At 34.1% G+C, this 22,068-nt stretch overlaps 1 protein-coding gene across 2 annotated transcripts in view; it reads left to right on the forward strand.

Moving 5' to 3' along the window:
* LOC132386930 (ribosome quality control complex subunit NEMF-like) overlaps nt 1-22,068 on the forward strand; it is an 88,775-nt gene that overhangs the window by 20,476 nt on the left and 46,231 nt on the right. For both annotated transcript variants that reach the window (XM_059959294.1, XM_059959290.1), the window contains 5 exons: nt 929-1,018; nt 1,904-1,977; nt 4,159-4,229; nt 4,360-4,435; nt 19,169-19,231. In XM_059959294.1, coding sequence (XP_059815277.1) covers nt 929-1,018; nt 1,904-1,977; nt 4,159-4,229; nt 4,360-4,435; nt 19,169-19,231 — 374 coding nt within the window. The remainder of the gene's footprint in view (nt 1-928; nt 1,019-1,903; nt 1,978-4,158; nt 4,230-4,359; nt 4,436-19,168; nt 19,232-22,068) is intronic.

The raw sequence follows: 22,068 nt of genomic DNA on the forward strand, positions 1-22,068 counted from the left end.
CCAGCATAATTTTAAAAAGACCTGTTTCTCATTGGCATTGTCATTATCACCTGCACAAATTTTTTGAATTAAGTTGGGGAGTTTTGTAAATTTCCATGGTTTCGAACCTAGAGCACTAGCAGTACCTTTCTTGTCATTGCTTTCTTGAATTGAATATGTCTACACTTCCATGGAGACAACCAGCCATCTGTTGTGACCCAGCTTCTTAGCTAGCTTCTCTGAGTTTTTTTTTAACATTGATCTACTAAAGTGCACATGTCGTCCAGTTACAATGGAAAACCATTGACTGAGGGTTTCTTCCACATCTGGATCCTTACCTTTACGCTTTCTTTTTTGGGATGTTCCCTGTTGTCCCTTGCGTAATGCCCATTCTTCTTGCAGTTTATCTTGCTGATGTATCAAGTGTGCAATTGTAGATTTCGGCAATCCATTTATCTCTCCAGCTGACGAGGAGTGGCATTAGGTAGATGGCTTTTAATTTAGCCCAGAAGGGTAATTTCTTTGGCTAGTATTTTTTTGTGGCATCTTGGCAAGATTTGCAAAAATGATCAAAGATCACTGCTTTTTGAATTAGTGTCCATTGACCAAAATGGATAACACAAGCACACACAACTGTTTACTCTAAGCAAGGTGTAGTTTCTAAAGGTCTAACAAATTTTTGTGACTCACTGTCTACTGCCCCAATTTGTTGTATAGTATCCCAAATAAACAAAGGGAATCCAAGCTATTTTTTAATTAAAATGTCTTGATTTGGCAAGAGGATGCCATTTGTCTGTATGAGTTTTAGAGATTATTCATAAACTTTTATTTTGCCATAACAGATTAAATTGCTCAACTACCTTTAAGAATAGATTTTGAAAAATACATTGATTTCCTTGTGATTTAAAATGTGAAAATTTCCAATGACCTCATCTCTTTCATTTTAAAGCTTATGGAGCAACATTGATTGAGCATTGCCTGATGAAGTCTGGATTTTCTAGTAGTGCAAAAGTTGGCCAAGATTTTGACTTATCCAAAGGTAACTTTATGGGAGTTGGGAACTTTCTCCATTTTAGACAATGTACCATAGTCTTTATATTACTGTTGTTTAAAAAGAAATGTTAATTTTATAAAATTAGTTATGAAAGCTTGAAGTAATAGAATGTAGAATAAACTACTGTTGGAATTATTGTTAAAGAAGTAGTACAAAGTTGAGGCTGATATAAATGATTTGTTTTTGTAAATTATTAGACAATTTTACTTTCGAGGTTAAATTTCAGATCGTTAAATTCTTTTATTGTTCTCCTTTGATTTTTGCCCTTAAAAAAAGGGCTTGGAGTATAATGTGACTTTATTTTTTCCACAATATTTTTATTAAAAGTATCTCACAAAGCAAAATTGAAATTAAGCTAACATATTACTCTTAAAGCCTTGGGTTGATTCCAGCTCTTGTCATGCCCAGCATTTGCAGAAGGGTTAAAGTGTATCAGCAGATACTGTGAACACCTTCTTCATGGACACAAGGGCAAAAAAATGTCTTGGAAAAATGAGGATAGTTGGAGATGCATAAATCCTCTGCTGGTTTACTGTCTGGCCAGGCTTGGCCATAAATTGACAAAGATATCCCTTAACCAGTCTGTTCCCTCCCTATACCTCTCCCAATGAAGAATGTGGGAATGAAACTTAAAGAGCATTCCCTTTAAGTATTCAAGGATTTCTTGGTACTTGCCAGCTTTTAGAAATTACGGGCAGTTTGGGGTACGGTCTGTTTGTAAACATACTGCAAAAGAATGCTCTGTACAATATTCTCCGTTCTAGTTTCAGAAAGTAAAGTAAGAAAGTGTGGTGGGAATATGCCTTTGTAGAGGCTTCTACCTTAGAGCATTTTTTGTTGATTACATTAATTTCCGATTTTCATTTTTAGACGTGGAGAAACTTCTGGCTGCTTTACAGATGGCTGAGGAATTTATTGAGAAGACAGAAAACTTTAAAGGACAGGTAAACTTGTGTAACATTTTCTCCTTTTTGATAGCGTCACCTATTAAATTATCTTCTGTAATTGGATATCCCTAATCTAGGTATTGGCATGACATCCTTCCAGGTGATACTCCTGTATTTCATAGATTTAAATGTAAAGGAAAGTTAATGATGTAACTTGCAGATATATAATGCCAATTTGGACGTGTGGTTTATTAAAAACAAAAAAAAATGCTAAAAATCTGAATAGAAATACTCAGTAGGTAAAGCAGCATCTGTGGAAAGAGAAACAGTTAATATGTCAGGTGGAACACCTTTTCCAGACCTGGAAAAGAGAGGAAAAACAAGATGTATGGAAGGGATGGATAGAACAAAGGGAATATCTATGATAGGGTGAACAAAGAGTTGTGGGTGTAAATTACAGAGGTCCTTGGTCAGATAAGTTAACGGGGAGAGTTAGAAGGTGATAATTCTAAGAAATAAACAAGCTGCAAAAAACATGGCTGTAGGATATATTCTGCAGGACAGATTATGGTAATGGAGGGAGAAATCCTGAACCGGTATCACAGTTAGATGACTTGCATTTTTTTTTTAGAGGCATTTTGCTCCATTAAATTTGACATGACTCATGGAGCAGTACCATTTCCCCCACTGATTTTCCCTGTAATTTATTCTCCCAATTCCCATGAACTCCACCTGGATTCTACCACTCACTACACAATAAGGGTAATTCATGGTAATCAGTTAATTTGATAACCTGAGTGCCTGGGTATGAAAGGTATCAGAGTCACTGTCAGAGTATACGACAGCAAGAAAGCATACAGGAGTGAAGTAAATTCACTTACTGAATGGTGTTGCAATAACAACCTTGATCTGAAATTTAGCAAGACCAGGAAATTGATTATGGACTTCAGGAGGGGGAGAATTAGGAGAAAACACACTAATCCTCATTAAAGGGTCAGCAGTGGAAATGGCGAGCTGCTTCAAGTTCCTCGGTGTCAGCATCTCAGAGGATCTACTCTGGGCCTGGCGCATTGATGAATCATGAATAAAGGTATGCCTGAGGCTTTACTTCACTGGGAGTTTGAGGAGATTTGGTATGTCACCAAAGACTAGCAAATTTCTACAAGTGTATTGTGGAGAGCATTCATCTCCAGCTGGTATGGAGGTCCCAATGCAAGAGGCTACAGAGGATTCTAGACTCAGCTGGTTCTATCACTGGTGCAAGCCTCCCCACCATTAAGGGTACCGTCAAAGGGTAATGTTTCAAGAAGTTGGCCTCCAACATTAACGATCATCACCATGAATTATTGCCATAAGGGAGGAGGTACAGGAATCTGAAGACCACACTCAGTTTTAGGATCAGCTTCTTCCTCTCTGCCATCAAATTTCTGAATAATCCATGAATATTATCTTGATATTCCTCTTTTGTACTATTTAGACCATATGTCTATAAAGCTCAGTAGCAGAAACAGGCCATTTGGCCTATCTAATCTACTCCATCATGGTTGATTTATTATCCCTCTCAACCCTATTCTGCTTTCTTCCCATAACCTTTTACACCCTTACTAATCAAGAACTTAACAACTTCTGCTTTAAATATACCAAATGACGTGACCTCCACAGCCATCTTTGGCAATGAATTCCCCAGATTCAATATCCACTAGCTGAAGAAATTCCTCCTCATCTCTGCTCCAAAGCGCTGTCATTCTGTTCCAAAATTGTGCCCTCTAGTTTTTGTTGTAACTTACAATAATTTTTATGTTTGCACAGCACTGTTACAAAACAACAATTTCACAGCATACGTCATGATAATAAACCTAATTCTTATTCAACTTTCTGAAGTGTGATACCAGCAAAACAAAATATTTCACTATTACTGACTTAGAGATAGATGTCCTTTACTCTTCAGAATAATATTATGGGATCATTTATCTAAATCCAAGAAACTGGCATGGGCTTTGGTTTATCTTTTCAGCTATGTTTATATCTCTGAGTGCAGCACTCCCTTGGTACAACACTGGAACTTTCTCATAGACCTCTGTGCTCCGGTTTTTGGAGTGGAACTCAAAGTTGATACTTTGGGAAGGATACTACTTACTGAGTTCTTTTGGTAAAATGTTCAAAAAGATGTAATTACTTATATTTCATAATGAGCTTAATCTATTCTATATATAAATTATTTTTGCTCTTTATGGTTAGGGTTACATTATACAGAAACGAGAAACTAAGCCAAGTTTGGATCCTAGTAAGCCACTGGAAGCATTACTAACGTAAGTCTCACACATTTGTTAGAGTTTGGTAGTTGAGTAATCAGAGAATCCATTTCTCAAATTCCTGAGTGTCAACATTTTCAAGGATCTATTCTGGTTTATCCATTAATATATTCTCTATCTTTTACAGCTATGAAGAATTTCATCCATTTCTTTTTGCGCAGCATGCCAACAATTCTTGCGTTGAATTTGATTCATTTGATAAGGTAATGTTATACTTCTATATTTTATTATTTCCATTATGAGCTCTTTGACTTTATTTGGGCATCAGGGTGGGTTTATCTTTTAATGGGTCAATGTATAAGACTTGTTTTTTAACTGAGGACAATCATGATTGTGTGATGATACTTTGCTTTTGTAATTAAAAAAAATTTTTTTGAAGCACCTCCGGGTGCTTCAGTTTTCTCCCACGTTAGGGGTAGTGAGATGTGGGCATGCTATGTTAAAACTGGAAGTGTGATGACACTTATAGGCTGCCCTGTACAATCCTTACTGATTTGATTCAAATGGCACATTTCACTGTATGTTTTGATGTGCACGTTACCAATAAAGCTAATCTTTTATCTTTTAATATTTTACTTTACAAACAGATGCTATAATTGGAAAATAAAGAATAATGTATGAATTGTGAATTGCTTGTGAGCCAGGCTTTTACTGAGGTATTTTAAAATAACAGTTGCTTTATTTAATAATTATAGTATAGTTAATCAAATGTACTGGGGTTGGCGCTCACCATTTGCTTTTCCAGAACTGAAAGGATGAACCTTTCACATCCTGTAAGTTGGAATAGGCTCTGAAAACCTCTGGCTATCTAAATAGATATAAACAACATTTAAAAAGTTGAAATTATTAGATTAAAAAATTATAGCATAAAGTAATAACAGCATTAAGGAAATCCATTTGATTGCATAGCAAGCTGCTTTCTCTTAAAGCTGAGGGTTTGAATGTAAAGTACATTGTGCAGGAGACCACTGCTCCATCAGTGGACAGGATGTTGAGTCCCATGGCGGAGAATGTAGTCAGGATCTGACTTCAAATCATTTCAATCTTCTTATTAGGATAAAAAATTGTCAACAATTGTCAGTTTGGCCTCACACTTAGTACTTAGCATTTCTATTTTCAGAAGCAAAAGTGATAAACAAAACATCACTACTTGATAGCATTTCTGTTTTGAAGTGAAGCTATTTTGGAATTTTTGTATTCAGAGTAGTTAATATAATAAAAAATACCAGTGTTATGTATGACATGTTTTTGTGAAAATATCAGACATCCAAGATTTAGATGAAGGGATTAAAAGTAACATTAGCAAATTTGCAGATGAGGTCAGCAGGAGACGCTCATGGAGTGAGCACTGTTTCAAATTCGCTCCATAACCTTTACTTTTTTTAACCTATGATCACCCTTATTTAACTTACTTTTACCTACACCAAAAGATTCTTGCTACTTTTTTGGACTTATCTTTAAGAGTTTATTGTGAATTTTGAAGAAATGAATACAGAAATGGCTCTGAGATCTAAAGGGTGAGAACCTTGGAAAGATTCTAACAGGAACGAGAAGAAGAAAAAGACCGATCCTAAGCAAACTGAATTAACTTATGAAATGTTATTGGAGGTTTTAAATGAAAAATTTGAAGAAGAATGACAAATTTTCAAACAAGATATAAAGGCCTTTCAGGATTATATGGATAAGACGGATTCGGTAGTTAACCAGCAGCAAGCTCTAATCGCAACTTTGCAAGAGGACGCTCGGAAGCGAGACTTGATAATCAAAAAACTGGAGCAGAAATTATTTTCGACGATTAAACAGGTGGAAACACTTAAAGCCAAGAGTGTCGACTTTGAGAATCGGTCCAGAAGACAGAACTTAGGCATACTTGGTCTCCCAGAAGGTATTGAACAAGGGAACCCCTCGAAGTACTTTGCTCAACTTTTAAAAGATGCATTCCCTTCTGTATTCCCAGACAGTCCTCCGTTACTCGATCACGTTCACAGAATTATGCATCGATCACCAAGTGCTTCAGCTAAACCGCCGGTTGTAATTGTCCAATTTCATTATGTGCATGTTAAAGAGCAACTTATCCGTGTGGCTTGGCGTGTAGGGATAGTCAAATTCTAAGAATTCAATTTTTGATTAGTGGAAGATTTTAGTCCAGAAGTAATGAAGGCAAGGCTTCTTTTTAAACCTCTGATGTCTGAATGTTATGAGAAAAATCTAAAATCTGCACTTTTATACCCTGCAAAGCTCAGAATCTCGCCTCCCAATGCATCATGGCGTGTTTTCTTTTCTATATCTGAAGCTAGACACTTTCTGAATGAGAACTTCCCTACTGCTGCGGATTCTCATCTCTAATAAATGAGTGATTTTGATCGTTGCAAGATGGTTTTTGTTTCCAAAACCAGATTTTGTTTCTGGCTATTGGTGTAGGTTTACTCTATATTTTATACTCTAGTTAAAGTTTTTTCTTGATGTACTAATCTTTTTATTTTACTTACTTTAATCACTGTACTTTATCTTTGGTCATTATTATTAATCCGAAGGTGAATTTTTTTTACTAAGATGGCAGTTTCTTTAAAATATTTTTGGCTTTTTTTTGATTTCGCCATTTTTTTTTTCTCTCGTCTTCTTCCTATAATGCATTTCTTATCACAGTTTAAATTTTTTTGGTTTGTTTGGGTTTTAACCCAATTTATAAGTTACTAGTGATTATATTCTTTTTGTTTTTTTTTTACTAGCAATTATATTAAGAAGTTTGGTTTTAGTATAGTGATTATTATTTCTTTAGAGTTTGGGTGGATCTTTTTTATCCTTTATATACGGAGTTGCCTTCTGCTGATATGGGGGTAGATTTAGTTTCATTCCTCTTTTTTTCCCAGCCTTTTCCTGGCTGGGGTGGGTTTTTCAACTCTTGGGTGGGGGGTGGGGAGTCTTTTTTTAATCTTATGCTCTTTACACCAGTTTTTTTTTTAGTTTTTTCATTTGGGCTGATTTTAAACTATTAAAATGTCCGCGATGTCGTCATTTCTGGGTCTGCCCCTTATTTTTGTTCCTCTTCTGGGTGCATGAGTTTATAATTTGGTTAACCCTTTATATGCCAAAGGGTTGATTTGAGAAATATGGCTCAGTCCATTAATTTTGTCTCTTGGAATACTAATGGCTTAAACCATCCGATTAAACGGAAAAAGATTTTCAAAATATTCCAAAGACTGAATGCACATATTATTTTTGCACAAGAAACTCATGTGAGGAAAGAGGGCAAGTATTGCTTTTTTAGGTTTTGGAGGAGTCAACAGTATCATTCGAATTCGAATGCTAAAGTAAAGGGAGTTTCAATTTTTATTGACTCCTCTGTCGCATTTGTCCAACACGATATTTTTTCGGATCCGAATGGTAGATTTTTGTTAATTACTGGCTTACTTTTTAACAAAAAGGTTGCTATGGTTAATGTTTATGCTCCAAATGTGTATTATCCCGATTTTTTTAAAGTCCTTATTTACTTCTCTACCTAATTTAAATGAATATAAGTTAATAATGGGTGGTGACTTTAATTGTTGTTTAAATCCTTTGTTGGACAGATCTATATCTACTCAGACTTTACCTAATAAGTCGGCCACATAAGAACTCTTTTTTGACTGATAATGGAATTTTTGATATTTGGAGATTTCAGCATTCTAAGGACAAAGAGTTTTCATTTTTCTCACATGTTTATCATTCCTACTCGAGAATTGATTATTTTTTTATTGACTCTTGTTTTATTCCATCGGAATTGGTTGTAATTATGATATTATAGCCATCTCTGACCATGCTCCATTAAAACTTTCTATTAAATTTACGGATACAGCTTCTAGTGCAGTATCAATGGCGATTTGATTCTACCTTACTGCAAGATCCGGATTTTATTAAATTTATGAAGGAACAGATCGATTTCTTCTTTTCAACTAATTCCACGGATGATATTTCTTGCGGAACACTTTGGGACACTCTTAAAGCATATATATGTAGACAGATTATCTCCTACTTTGTTGGTCTGAGAAAACGCATTAAGAAGGAAACTCTTTTATTGGTTGAAAAAATTAAAGAGATTGACAAGAAATATTCGACTACTCCTAGTAAGGAGCTTTACAAACAAAGGGTTGAACTTCAAATGGAACATAGTTTATTACTTACATCTTCGATTGAAAATCAATTAATGAAAACCAGATCTGTTTTTTATATACATAGTGATAAATCGGGTAAACTGTTAGCTAGTCAATTGAAGAATGCTTTGGTTAAACGTCAAATTACTAAGATTCGTCAGCAGAATGGGGATCTGACAGTTAACCATGATGAGATAAACAAATCTTTTCAAGATTTTTATACCTCCCTGTATCATTCTGAATTCTCTCATGATTATGATACCATGTATGATTTTCTTGGGAAATTGAATTTTCCAAAATTATCATCAGATGATCTTTCAATATTAGAAACTCCTATTACGGATGCAGAAATTAAAGGGGTTATTTCCTCTATGAATTCTGGGAAAGCACCAGGTCCAGATGGGTATACAGTAGAATTTTTCTTTTCTTTTTCAATCTTTTTATTGATTTTCATATATACACAAAAAAAATAACATAGTAATAAGTAAGTTGTGAATACAATAGACTTGAAATCACATTGATAATAAGATAACAATATCCTACTAAACATCAACAGAAGAAAATACCTTAATCAATCAAGTCCACATGATTATATGAAAAAAAAACAAAAATAACCATTAAAAAAGAAAAAAAATATTAAAAATATGTGAAAAAAATATATATTAAAAAAAAATAAAACACTAAACTAAACTAACATGGGCAATAATAACAGTTTACAAGTATATGATAGTGTCAAAGAACTCCGGAACTCCATACCTGAACATGAATAAGCAGAAAGAAGGTCTGGAAAAGGCCAAATTAATTCATATGAAAATGTCGAATAAACGGTCTCCAAGTTTCTTCAAATTTAATTGATGAGTCAAAAATAGTGCTTCTAATTTTTTCCAAACTCAGATAAGAAATAGTTTGAGAAAGCCATTGAAATGTGGTAGGAGGATTTACTTCTTTCCAATTTTGTAATATAGACCTTCTGGCCATTAATGTTACAAAAGCAATCATTCGTCTGATTGAAGGGGAAAACTGATTACCATCTTCATTTGGTATGCCAAAAATTGCAGTAATAGAATGAGGTTGTAAATCTATATTCCAAATTGAGGAAATAGTAGTAAATATGTCCTTCCAATAATTATGTAAAGTGGGACATGACCAGAACATATGGGTCAATGAGGCCACTTCTGAATGACATCTGTCACATTGAAGGTTAATATGAGAATAGAATCGAGCAAGTTTATCTTTAGACATATGAGCTCTATGTACAATTTTAAATTGTATTAAAGCATGTTTAGCACATATAGAAGAAGAATTAACCATTTGCAAAATTTTTTCCCATTTATCTGTTGATATGTTGTATTGAAGTTCTTTTTCCCATTCTTGTTTAATTCTAACTGATATTTCTGGTTGTATCTTCATAATCATATTATAAATAAAAGCTACTAATCCCTTTTGACAAGGATTTAAGGTAAAAATCAAATCTGTAATGTCCACCAAAGTTGAATTAGGAAAAGATGGTAAAACTTTATGTAAGAAATTTCTAATTTGTAAATATCTGAAAAAATTAGATTTAGGTAATTCAAATTTGTTGGAAAGTTGATCAAATGATATCAAAGTATCTTCAAAAAAGAGATCACGAAAACATTTTATACCTTTCCTTTTCCATATGTTAAAAGCTTGATCTGTCCAGGAGGGTTTGAAAAAGAAATTAAATAAGATAGGGCTATCAAGAACAAAGTTTTTCAAACTAAAAAACTTACGAAATTGAAACCAAATTCGTCATGTATGTTTAATAACAGGATTAAATATTTGTTTATTAAATTTAACTAAATCTGCAGGAAGACAAGAACCAAGAACAGAGAATAGAGAATATCCCTTTACCTCATTACATTCCAAATTTACCCACTGTGGGCACAGTGGTGAATCCAAATCTAGTTTCCAATACAATAAATTACGAATATTATTTGCCCAATAATAAAATCTAAAATTGGGTAAAGCTAAACCACCATCTTTTTTTGATTTTTGTAATTGCTTTTTACTTAACCTAGGGTTTTTATTTTGCCACACAAATGAGGAAATTTTTCAAATCAATGCTATCAAAAAAAGATTTAGGAATAAAAACTGGTAGGGCTTGAAATAAGTATAAAAATTTCGGTAAAATCATCATTTTAACAGCATTAATCCGACCAATTAATGATAAAAACAAAGGAGACCATCTTGTAGTAAGTTGATGAATTTGATGAAGCATAGGTAAAAAATTCAGTCTAAATAAATCTTTATATTTCTTGGTAATTTTTATACCTAGATAGGTAAAGTTATCAGTAACAACTTTAAATGGTATCCTATCACTCAATAAAGTTTGTGCATTTAAAGGAAATAATTCACTCTTATCTCAATTTAGTTTATAACCAGAAAAAGTACCAAATTGAACCAACAAGGATAAAATAGCAGGAATAGACCTATCAGGGTCAGAAATATATAACAACAAATCATCAGCATAAAGAGATAATTTGTATAACTTCTCATTACGGGTAATACCAAAAATATTAGGAGATTCACGAATAGCAATAGCTAAAGGTTCTAATGCAATATTAAATAATAAAGGACTTAAGGGACAGCCTTGTCTCGTACCACGAGATAATTGAAAAAAAGAGGATCTGTAGTTATTTGTAAAAACAGAAGCGACAGGTTTATGATATATTAATTTAATCCATGATATAAAGTTAGGACTAAAATTAAAATTTCTCAATGTATTAAATAAATATATCCATTCAACTCTATCAAAAGCTTTTTTAGCATCTAATGAAATAACACATTCTGGGATTGTGGGTGGTGAAGTATGAATTATATTAATCAATTTTCTAACATTAAAAAAGGAATACCGATTCCTCATAAAACCAGTTTGATCTTCTGAAATAATCTGAGATAGTACTTTTTCTAATCTAATAGCTAAAATTTTTGTAAGAATCTTAGAATCTACATTTAATAGTGATATAGGGCGATAAGATGTACATAAAGTAGGATCTTTATCTTTTTTAAGAATTAGAGAAATATTAGCTTCATAAAAAGATTGAGGTAATCTCTTCTTACCAAACGCATCATTAAAAATTTCACATAACCAAGGAGAAAGCAAAGAAGAAAAAGTTTTAAAAAATTCTACTATATAACCATCAGGACCAGGAGCTTTCCCTGAATTCATTGATGAGATAGCCTCTCCTATTTCCACCATAGAAATAGGAGCATCTAACAGGCTATGGTCTTCATCAGTCAGTTTAGGAATATTCAAATTGTTAAAAAAATTATCTATCATGGACTGGTCACCATCAAATTCTGAATGATATAAAGATTTATAAAAATCTTGAAAGGTATTATTAATTTCTTTATGATCAGTAGTTAAATTACCGTCTGATTTGCGAATTTTAATAATTTGTCGCTTAGTCGAGATAGCCTTTAATTGATTAGCTAACAGTTTACCAGTACGGTCACTATGAATATAAAATTGAGCCCTGGTCCTAATTAATTGATTTTCAATTGAAGAAGATAATAGTAAACTATGTTCCATTTGAAGCTCAACTCTCTTCTTATAAAGTTCTTTGGTAGGAGTCACGGAATAAATCTTATCAATTTCCTTGATTTTATCCACCAATAAAGCAATATCTAAATATCTTTGTTTTCTTTTACCAACAGAATATGAGATAATTTGACCACGAATAAAAGCCTTAAAAGAGTCCCAAAGTATTCCTCTGTCGATTTCTTCAGTACAGTTTGTAGAAAAGAACAAGTCAATTTGCTGTTTTATATAAGTAATAAATTCTGGGTCTTGAAGCAAAGTAGCGTTAAGTCTCCAAGATCTGGTATTATTGGAATAGTCCGAAATCTTAATAGATAACTTCAAAGGTGCATGATCCGAAATAGTAATAGAATCATATTTACAATCAATAACATCCGTTAATAACCGATGATCAATAAGAAAATAGTCAATTCTAGAATAGCTATGATATACATGTGAAAAAAATTAAAATTCTTTATCTTTAGGGTTCAAAAACCGCCATATTTCTGTAATTCCCGAGTCAACCATAAATGAATTAATAAGTAGGGCTGATCTATTCGGAAGAGTGCGAATAGGTTTAGATCTATCCATCGAAGGATTCAAACAACAATTAAAATCTCCACCCATTATCAACATATATTCATTTAGATTAGGAAGAGAGGTAAATAAACGTTTAAAAAATTCAGGGCAGTCAAAGTTTGGAGCATAAATATTAACTAGAACAACTTTCCGATGGAAGAGTAAGCCAGTTATCAACAAAAATCTACCCTGTGGGTCAGAGATAATTTCATGATGGGTAAACGATATTGAGGGATCTATAAAAATAGACACACCCCTAATTTTAGCGGTACAATTCGAATGAAATTGTTGACCCTTCCAGAACCTAAAAAAACGTTGATTATCCTCCCTCCTGATATGGGTCTCCTGTGCAAAGATAATATTAGCATTCAGTCTATGGAATACTTTAAATATTTTTTTACGTTTAATCGGATGATTTAAACCATTAGTATTCCAGGAGATAAAGTTAACAGATCTATCCATCATACCAATATTAATTGTGTATATCATAAAAGGTTAGAAAGACACATAACCCACAATTCAGGAAGGAGGAAAATTGATTCAGGAGCAACCGGAGAACATGACACCTCAACAAAATTAGTAGTTTAAAGTCGGCCCATAAACTAAAAGCAAAAAAATAAAAAGCAAAAGCGTGAAAAAAGATCCCTCCCCCCTCCCCCCACCCTTCGAAAAAAAGCCAAGCGGCAGGCGCATAATCTAATACTAATATTACCCCCATTTCAAGATGGCAGCTCTATAAAAAAGATTAAAAGAAAACTATATAACACCCAAATTAAGATATAGAGTTGCAAAAAAAATATATATATATATATCAATCAGAATAAAAGAAAACTAATATAATACAACAATCATTAATAAAAAAAAGTATAAACGTCAAAATTTAAAAGTGTAATATACCTTTAAAAAAAAATCCCATATTCAAATACAAGATGACGTTTCAAAAGCAAAGACTTATGGGAAGAAGAAACGCCATTTTGAAAAAGCCATATTACTAAATACAAATGTGAATTCAGCAATCTGTTAAAAGACAAAATAACATTTAAAAAAAGGGATATAATAAACAGTACAACATATATATAAAAAAAAAACAAAAATCCAAAACATTTGTCCCATATCTGAGTACAGGCAAACAGATAAATGCTTGTAAAAAACAGAATCTTACGGGAAAAAGAAACGACATCTTAAAAAAAAAAGATAAATCATTATTGCAAAATATAAACGTATATAACCAAAACAGAAAGAAAAAAGGATATTATCAAAATTAAAAAGAACATCTATAAACAATGATGCTAGTAAAAAAAAAACCGGACCCATAAATCAAAAAATAAAAAGTTATAACCCAGCTTCATAAGTTAAAACTTAAAATAGAAAGATATCCTCTCTCCAAAAAATCTTCCACATAACACATAGTTCAAGTTGCAGTAGAAGATCGAAATTCTTCAACAAATTTCTTCGCTTCTTCCGGAGTGTTGAAAAATCGTTGACTGTTGTCGTCCAGCACAATTCTAAGCTTCGCTGGATACATTAAAGCTTGTCTAAGTCCAATCGAGTGAATCTCTGCCATCACTGGTTTAAAAGCGATTCTGGCTTTCATTACTTCATAAGAATAATCCTCAACAATTCGAAATGGAAAGTTTTTGTAGGAAATCATACCTTTTTTACGAGCTAATCGAATTAAAAGCTCTTTCTCACGAGGATAATGAAGGCGAACAATCACCGCTCGTGGTTTATCAGTCACAGCTGAAAACCTCGCAACTCTGTGAGCGCGGTCGATAACAGGTTTAGTTTCCAAACCTTCACCGAAAATTTCCCATAGTAAATTAGAGAAAAATTCAGTTAAATCACCGGACTCAACTTTTTCGGAAAACCCGATAATACGCAAATTCTGTCTGCAAGATCGATTTTCAAGATCAGAAATTTTAAACTTATGCTGATTTACAACTTTAAGAGTCGATTGTACCTTCTTATCCAACTCCTCAAGTGTACATGCTTTTTCAGCAATTAATTTTTCAAGGGTCTCCAACTTATCTTCATGCCGCTGAATATCCGCTGCCTGTGACTGAAACTTAGTATCAAGCGATTTAACAGCTCCTTCAAGTTCAGACATTTTCGTGGTAAACGTGTTTTCCAAACTTGCCATTTTACTTACCAAACTTGCAAGTTTAGTGTCCAGAAGATTAGAAATTGCATCAATAGATAAAGGCTCCTTAGACGATTTCTTACTTGTAGCCATTTTAAGTTCGGCAAAGTTAGATCAAATATAGTTTTAAAAGAAAAAAAAGTCAATCAAAAATATCAACTCATTTGATTAAATTCGAAAAGATTTGATTAAAGGGTGATTATAGTTAGACAAGTGAAGAGCGCCTAAAAGGCAGACGTTTACGTCGCCATCTTGAAACTCCACCCCCAGTAGAATTTTTAAAATGTTCTTCCGCTACTCTTTCTCCTTGGTTATGCAGGGTTTTTGAAGAAGCAATTAGATTGGGTAATCCGCCACAATCTTTTTATAGAGCTTCCATTTCTTTAATATTGAAGAAAGATAAAGACCCTACTGACTGTGCATCCTATAGACCAATATCTTTATTGAATGTAGATTCCAAGATCTTTTCCAAGCTACTGGCATCCAGGCTGGAGAAGGTATTACCTCAAATTATCTCGGAAGATCAAACCGGTTTTATTAAAAATCGCTATTCTTTTTTCAATGTTAGGAGATTATTGAATATTGTTTATACTCCTTCACATAACACTTCAGAATGTGTCATTTCATTAGATGCGGAGAAAGCATTTGATAGAGTTGAATGGCCATACTTATTTACTGTGCTTCAAAAGTTTAATTTTAGTTCGACATTCATTTCCTGGATTAAACTGATGTATCATACTCCAGTAGCCTCAGTGCTTACTAACAATCAAAGAGCTCCCTTTTTTCGTTTATTTCGGGGTACTAGACAAGGCTGTCCTCTTAGTCCATTATTATTTGATATTGCTTTAGAACCCTTGGCAATTGCTGTCAGAGAATCACAGAACATTTTTGGCATTAATCGTGGGACAGATATACATAAGCTATCATTATATGCAGATGATTTATTATTATTTATTTCTGATCCTGAGAAATCCATTCCTGCAGTTATATCATTGTTGGCTCAATTTAGTAATTTTTCTGGGTATAAATTAAATCTTAATAAGAGTGAATTGTTTCCTTTAGATAGACAGGTTCCATTTTATGGAAATTTACCTTTTAAATTAGTTAATGACTTATTTATTTAGGGATTAAAATCACAAAAAAGGACTATAAAGACTTATTTAAGGTTAATTTTTTTTACCCCTAATAGATCAGATTAAATGTTTGTTTACTAAATAGTCACCAGTATCTTTATCTCTGATAGGTCAGATTAATGCTATCAAGATGGTTATTTTACCCAAGTTTTTATATATATATTTCAAGCAGTACCAATTTTTATTCCAAAATCTTTTTTTGCTAATGTTGATTCAAAAATTTCCTCATATATATGGCAGAATAAAAATCCTAGATTAGGTAAAAAATATTTACAGAAGGCAAGGAAGGAAGGTGGATTGGCATTGCCTAATTTTAGATTTTATTATTGGGCAGTTAATATCCGATATTTGATATGTTGGTTAAAGGATTGGGATTTATCTTTTAGCCCTCATTGGGTGAACCTGGAAATTAAATCTGTACAAGGATTTTCATTGGGTTCTATTTTAGGGTCTTCTCTTCCCTTTGCTCTTTCTAAATTGCAGAAACGAATTGACAATCCAATAGTTAAACATACTTTACGTATCTGGTTTCAATTTCGGAAATTTTTTGGGTTGACTCAGTTTGTTTTAAGTATTCCTATTATATCCAATTGCTTTTTTTATCCTTCTATTATAGACCAAGCTTACTCAGCTTGGAAGACTAAAGGATTACTATGATTTTCTGATTTATTTTTGGATAATTTTTATGTCTTTTGAACAATTATCTAATAAATATACTTTGCCTAGATTTCATTTTTTTAGATATTTACAGATTAGGAATTTCTTAAATGCTGTACTTCCTACCTTTCCAAACCTTGTGTCTTCAGGTATTTTGGAGAATTTGTTTGAACTAAATCTCAGAAAGGGCTAATATCAAAACTCTACAATATAATTATGAAGATACGTTCAGAGCCCTTCTATAAGATTAAAAATGATTGGGAAAGAGAACTTAACCTTACTATCCCTATTGAGAATTGGGATAAAATTCTTCAATTAGTTAATACATCATCTATATGTGCTAAACATTCATTAATACAGTTTAAGGTTATGCATAGGGCTCATATGTCCAAGGATAAATTGGCTCATTTTTATTCCTATATAAATCTTATTTGTGACAGATATCATTCAGAGATAGCGTCTTTAATTCATATGTTCTGGTCTTGTCCGCTTTTGAAAAAATATTGGAAAGACATTTTTGATATTATTTCCACGGTATTGAACATTGATTTACAACCTCATCCTATTACTGCAATTTTTGGTTTACCAGTGATGGACTCACTTCATTTATCCTCTTCTGCTTGTCGAATGATTGCATTTCTTACATTAATGGCTAGAAGATCTCTTTTGTTGAATTGGAAAGAAATTAATCCTACTGTATTTCATTGGTTTTCTCAAACTATGTTATGTCTAAATTTAGAAAAAATTATGTGTTGTATTTGATACTTCAATTAAATTTGAAAAGATATGGAGACCATTTATTCAATATTTTCATATGATGTAATATGACCCTGTTCCAAGCCTATTTGTTTTTCCAGTTTTGATTTTACATATGTTGAGAGGATCGGAGTTGACGACACTGATGATTTTGTATTTTTGTTAGATATTATAAGCAGCCCTTTTTTTTCATTTTTTCTTTTTCCCTTTTTTCTTTTTTCTTTTTTCCTTATTAGTTATTAGATTGTTAGATTTTTTTTGCATAATTTTTTGTTCTTTTTTCTGTTTTTTAAAATATATATTATGATACACCTAGGTTTGCCTTGTTTATTGGATACTTGTATCGTCCATGATTTGGGAAGACTCATTTATACTGTAACTACTGCTTATGTAGTCTTTTATGTTCAGTTGAAATGTGTATGTTTGTAATCCCATTATCTATGTATCAATCTTATTATGTTGATATTAATAATAATAATAAAAAGATTGAAAAAGAAAAGAAAGCAAATTTGCAGATGACACAAAGCTGGGTGGCAGTGTGAAATAGGAGGATGTTAGGAGAATGCAGGGTGACTTGGACAGGTTGGGTGAGTGGGCAGATGCAGTTTAATGTGGATAAATATGAGGTTATCCACTTTGGTGGCAAGAACAGGAAGGCAGATTACTATCTGAATGATGTCGTTAGGAAAAGGAGAAGTACAACGAGATCTAGGTGTCCTTGTTCTTCAGTCACTGAAAGTAAGCATGCAGGTACAGCAGGCAGTGAAGAAAGCTAATGGCATGTTGGCCTTCATAACAAGGGGAATTGAGTATAGGAATAAAGAGGTCCTTCTGCAGTTGTACAGGGCCCTGGTGAGACCACACCTGGAGTATCGTGTTCAGTTTTGGTCTCCAAATTTGAAGATGGATATTCTTGCTATTGAGGGAGTGAAGAATTTAGAAGGATGAGAGGAGATCTGATTGAAACATATAAGATTATTAAGGGATTAGACACACTAGAGGCAGGAGACATGTTCCCGATGTTGGGGGAGTCCAGAACTAGAGACCACAGTTTAAGAATAAGGGGTAGGTAGGCCATTTAGAACAGAGTTGAGGAAAAACTTTTTCGCCCAGAGAGTTGTGGATCTATGGAATGCTATGCCTCAGAAGGCAGTGGAAGCCAATTCTCTGGATGCTTTCAAGAAAGAGTTAGATAGAGCTCTTAAAGTTAGTGGAATCAAGAGAACTGTGAGAGAAGGCAGGAACGGGAACTGATTGTGGATGATCAGCCATGATCACATTGAATGGCGGTGCTGGCTCAAAGGGCCAAATGGCCTACTCCTGCACCTATTGTCTACTGTTATTGTTATTTGAGGGATAAAAATGAAAAGTTTTTAGTTGTAGAACACTGGTTTCTAATTGTAGGTGTTCTAATTATTCCTCAACTGAAAGCAATTCAAAGTGTTATGTTTTGTACTTCATTAATACAAAATTATTACCATCCATGGTAGAGTTCTGTTATTTAAATTTTTTGCTAAGTTAGGTATAAAGAAAACTTGGTGAAAGGTACCATACAAGGAACATTATATTAAAATACAGTGTTGAATAGTGAATAGTAAGAATAGGTTTTTGATTTTTATAAAATAATGAATAGTGGAAAGGAAGGTGTCATAATTTCTGTTTGTTAGTTTTTAGCTCTCTTCTATCAACCAGAATATAAGTGGAGATTTCCAAGCTACCTCAATGTCTGTGTTTTAAACAGTGGAAAACTGGGCCATGTTTCTGTACCTAGTCATTAGTTAACAGATTATTTGGAAGTACACTGTTATGCTCAGGTGAAGACAGTAGCTTGAGTGTAATCTGTGCTTTGCTACTTGATTTGATAATACCATACATCAAAGTTCAAAGCCTGTATGGGATGGAGAGGTTTGGAAGTTGCACAACATCAAAACATAATTGCTACTGAGTGCTTTCTATTGATAAATTTTGTATACTTAATACAAAATGTATTTTCTTCTCAGGCTGTGGATGAGTTTTACTCGAAGTTAGAAAGCCAGAAAATCGACATAAAAGCTTTACAGCAGGTAAGGTTTATATATTTTAAGTAATATTAAAAAAGCACTTTTAAATATTGAATGAATATTCAACTTCTCTTATCTCCAGTGTCCTTAAAGCACCTTTTTAGATTTTTAGTATTTGGAATTATCGTTTTAGTAAATGTGATAATAGAAGCTATGCTCATTTATCATCTATCCATTTTATTGTGTTCTGAATACATATGTATTTAAAATATTTATCAGATTTGTGCAGCTGACAAATCGAATTTTCACCCACGGTCAACATTTCTGTTGGATTAAACTTAAGCCAAAGCAGTTTGTGTTGTGCCACCAATGCAATCTTGGCATTGATAAACAAAGTTTACGACTAAGATTTTTTTTGGAACTTTTCACTGTCTGTAAAGAAAATGATCCTTTGATAGTATATGTGTGCTTTTCCTGTTAATCCCCAAAAAAGCAACAAAGACCCTCCAAGCAAGTGATAAGGAAAGGGAAGATCAATTATATATGTAAATTAGTACAGTATATAAAAACAGATAGTGAAAGCTATTATCATAATATAAAGTGTAAAGGTGGGGGGGCTGGGGGGCTAAAGTGAACAAAGAAAGATGAGAAGGGGAAATTAATACTGGGTAATGCAGAAATGGTCAAGGTTTTGAAATGATGATTTTGTGTGTCTTCATGGTGGAGGATATGTCTGATTGCCAAAGAGAGATGTTATGGATGTGATGGGGGTGTGAGGATCTCAATACACTAATCATTACTAAAGAGACAGTGCTGAGCAGACTAGTGCGCCAAAATGTAGACAAGTCCCTTAGTCCTAATGGGATGCATCTCAGGCTACTGAAAGAAATGGTGGAAATTATCGTAAAGCCATTTGGGATAATTTACAATAATTTCCTGAGCAGGTCTCAGCAGCTTGAAAGAATTGTTCAGCTCCTTGCGTAGATGACCTATCATTAAGCAGCACCTTGCTAGTTGCTGTTTATGCACTGGTAGATGATGGTGGGGGTGGGGGCAGCACTGGCTGAACACTGGAGGGATTGGGGACAGTACCAGGTGAACACTGGGGGGTGGGGGGGGGTCCATCAACAGGCAAACACTGGGGAGGAAGGGGCAGTACTGGGCGAGCATTGGAATGCTGGAGGGAGGTGGCAGCACCACTGAGAGGGGCAGGCTCCAACCCAACATGGATTCCGGCTCACCTTACAGAGGCGTCTCCTCCCCTGGTGACTGCATCAGGCGAGCTTGGACCTAGTCCTCACTGTGATTGATGCAATTAATTGGATTTGCAGTATACTGCATTACCAATATTCAACAGAGTTTTGCGATCTCAATAAACATGTCCAAGACAATCACTTGCATCGCACACTGTCACAGCACAATGGTACGCAACAAGTCCAAGCAACAACAGCAGTCTGCGGTTTGCAATAAAGCCAATTCCATTGCTATCAAGCAACTCGCTGATGGGATAGCCCTGCAGTACTCGGTGTTCTTAGTATCCAGCAATAACTTGCAATTTAAAAAAAAAGACATACAGGATGAACAAATGCACTATTGATTGGACCTGGAGTGGCTGCTTCATCCGAGTGCACCACCAGAGGTCTTGTGTGACTTCTAATATGAGAACAGTTCTCCTGCTGAATTTGTAATCAGAGTGAGTTGTATGTTTTTATAACTTATTTCCCAAACATAATTTTTTTGAAGTGTGATGGCGGTGGGGTTGGAGGAGGCTGAAGACCCCAGGGCAGCCGGGTAGTGAGGGGAGAGGTTAGTGGGCGCCCTAAACTGAAGTACCAGTGATGTTCCAAAAGGTGTGCTGAGAGGAATTCAGTGTAGCTTATTGTGGTTTTGGGTGGATTTTCTAGGATCTACAACCTCTATATCCAAAGAATTCCAGTTGATTGGGACATAACAGGACCAACACATTTTGACCCAATTAAGTGGCTGCTCCAATTAGCCTTGGAAATATTTAAAAGGTTATAAAAAGGATAAACGGCTATTTTAATTGAGTAACAAATTATTTATTTAGATGAAACACAGAGCAAATTAGAACTCTACCAATATAGTACTATAAAGCAAACACGAGGAAATCTGCAGATGCTGGAAATTTAAACAACACACACAAAATGCTGGTGGAACACAGCAGGCCAGACAGCATCTATAGGAAGAAGCACTGTCAACGTTTCGGGCCAAGACCTGACAAAGGGTCTCGGGCCAAAACGTCGACAGTGCTTCTTCCTATAGATGCTGCCTGGCCTGCTGTGTTCCACCAGCATTTTGTGTGTGTTGACGGTATTATAAAACTAGATATCAATAGAGGAATTCATCCATTGTATGTATGCTGCCATGTTCTTTTGATTGACTGTAAGTGAACAAAATCAGTGCAGACACCTAGTGCAGGTAGTGGACTGCTTCCAACGATTGCATCTTCCAAATCTTCATTTTCATTGTAACATTCAAGATGATTGTCGATACCTTCAAATTCTTTGTAGTTCCTAAATTTTTGAAGTAGTGAAATCATTTCATTTTCATTCCTGGCTGTTTCTGGCATCTCTAAGCCTGAATGCTTGAAACCACAGTGAGCAAAATAATTCTGAATTGTCTTACAGCTTATGTCTCGCCAATTATCAAGTGACAAAAATCACAGCTTTTTGAATGCAATTATGCAACTGACCTACTTAAATACTGTTTGTTCAAAGCACAATGTAGTGTCTAACAATTACACAAGGGGATACGACTGACGCTAGTTAGAAACTTTTCTGCAACAGTCTTCTGTTTCCAATTAAGCAACATAGTGTCCCAAATAATCAAAAGGATGGTGAGTCCTGAAGAAGGGTCAGCTCAAAATGTCATCTGTTGAC

This window comes from Hypanus sabinus, chromosome 2 (assembly GCF_030144855.1).
Source record: "Hypanus sabinus isolate sHypSab1 chromosome 2, sHypSab1.hap1, whole genome shotgun sequence".
Taxonomy (NCBI): Eukaryota; Metazoa; Chordata; class Chondrichthyes; order Myliobatiformes; family Dasyatidae; genus Hypanus; species Hypanus sabinus.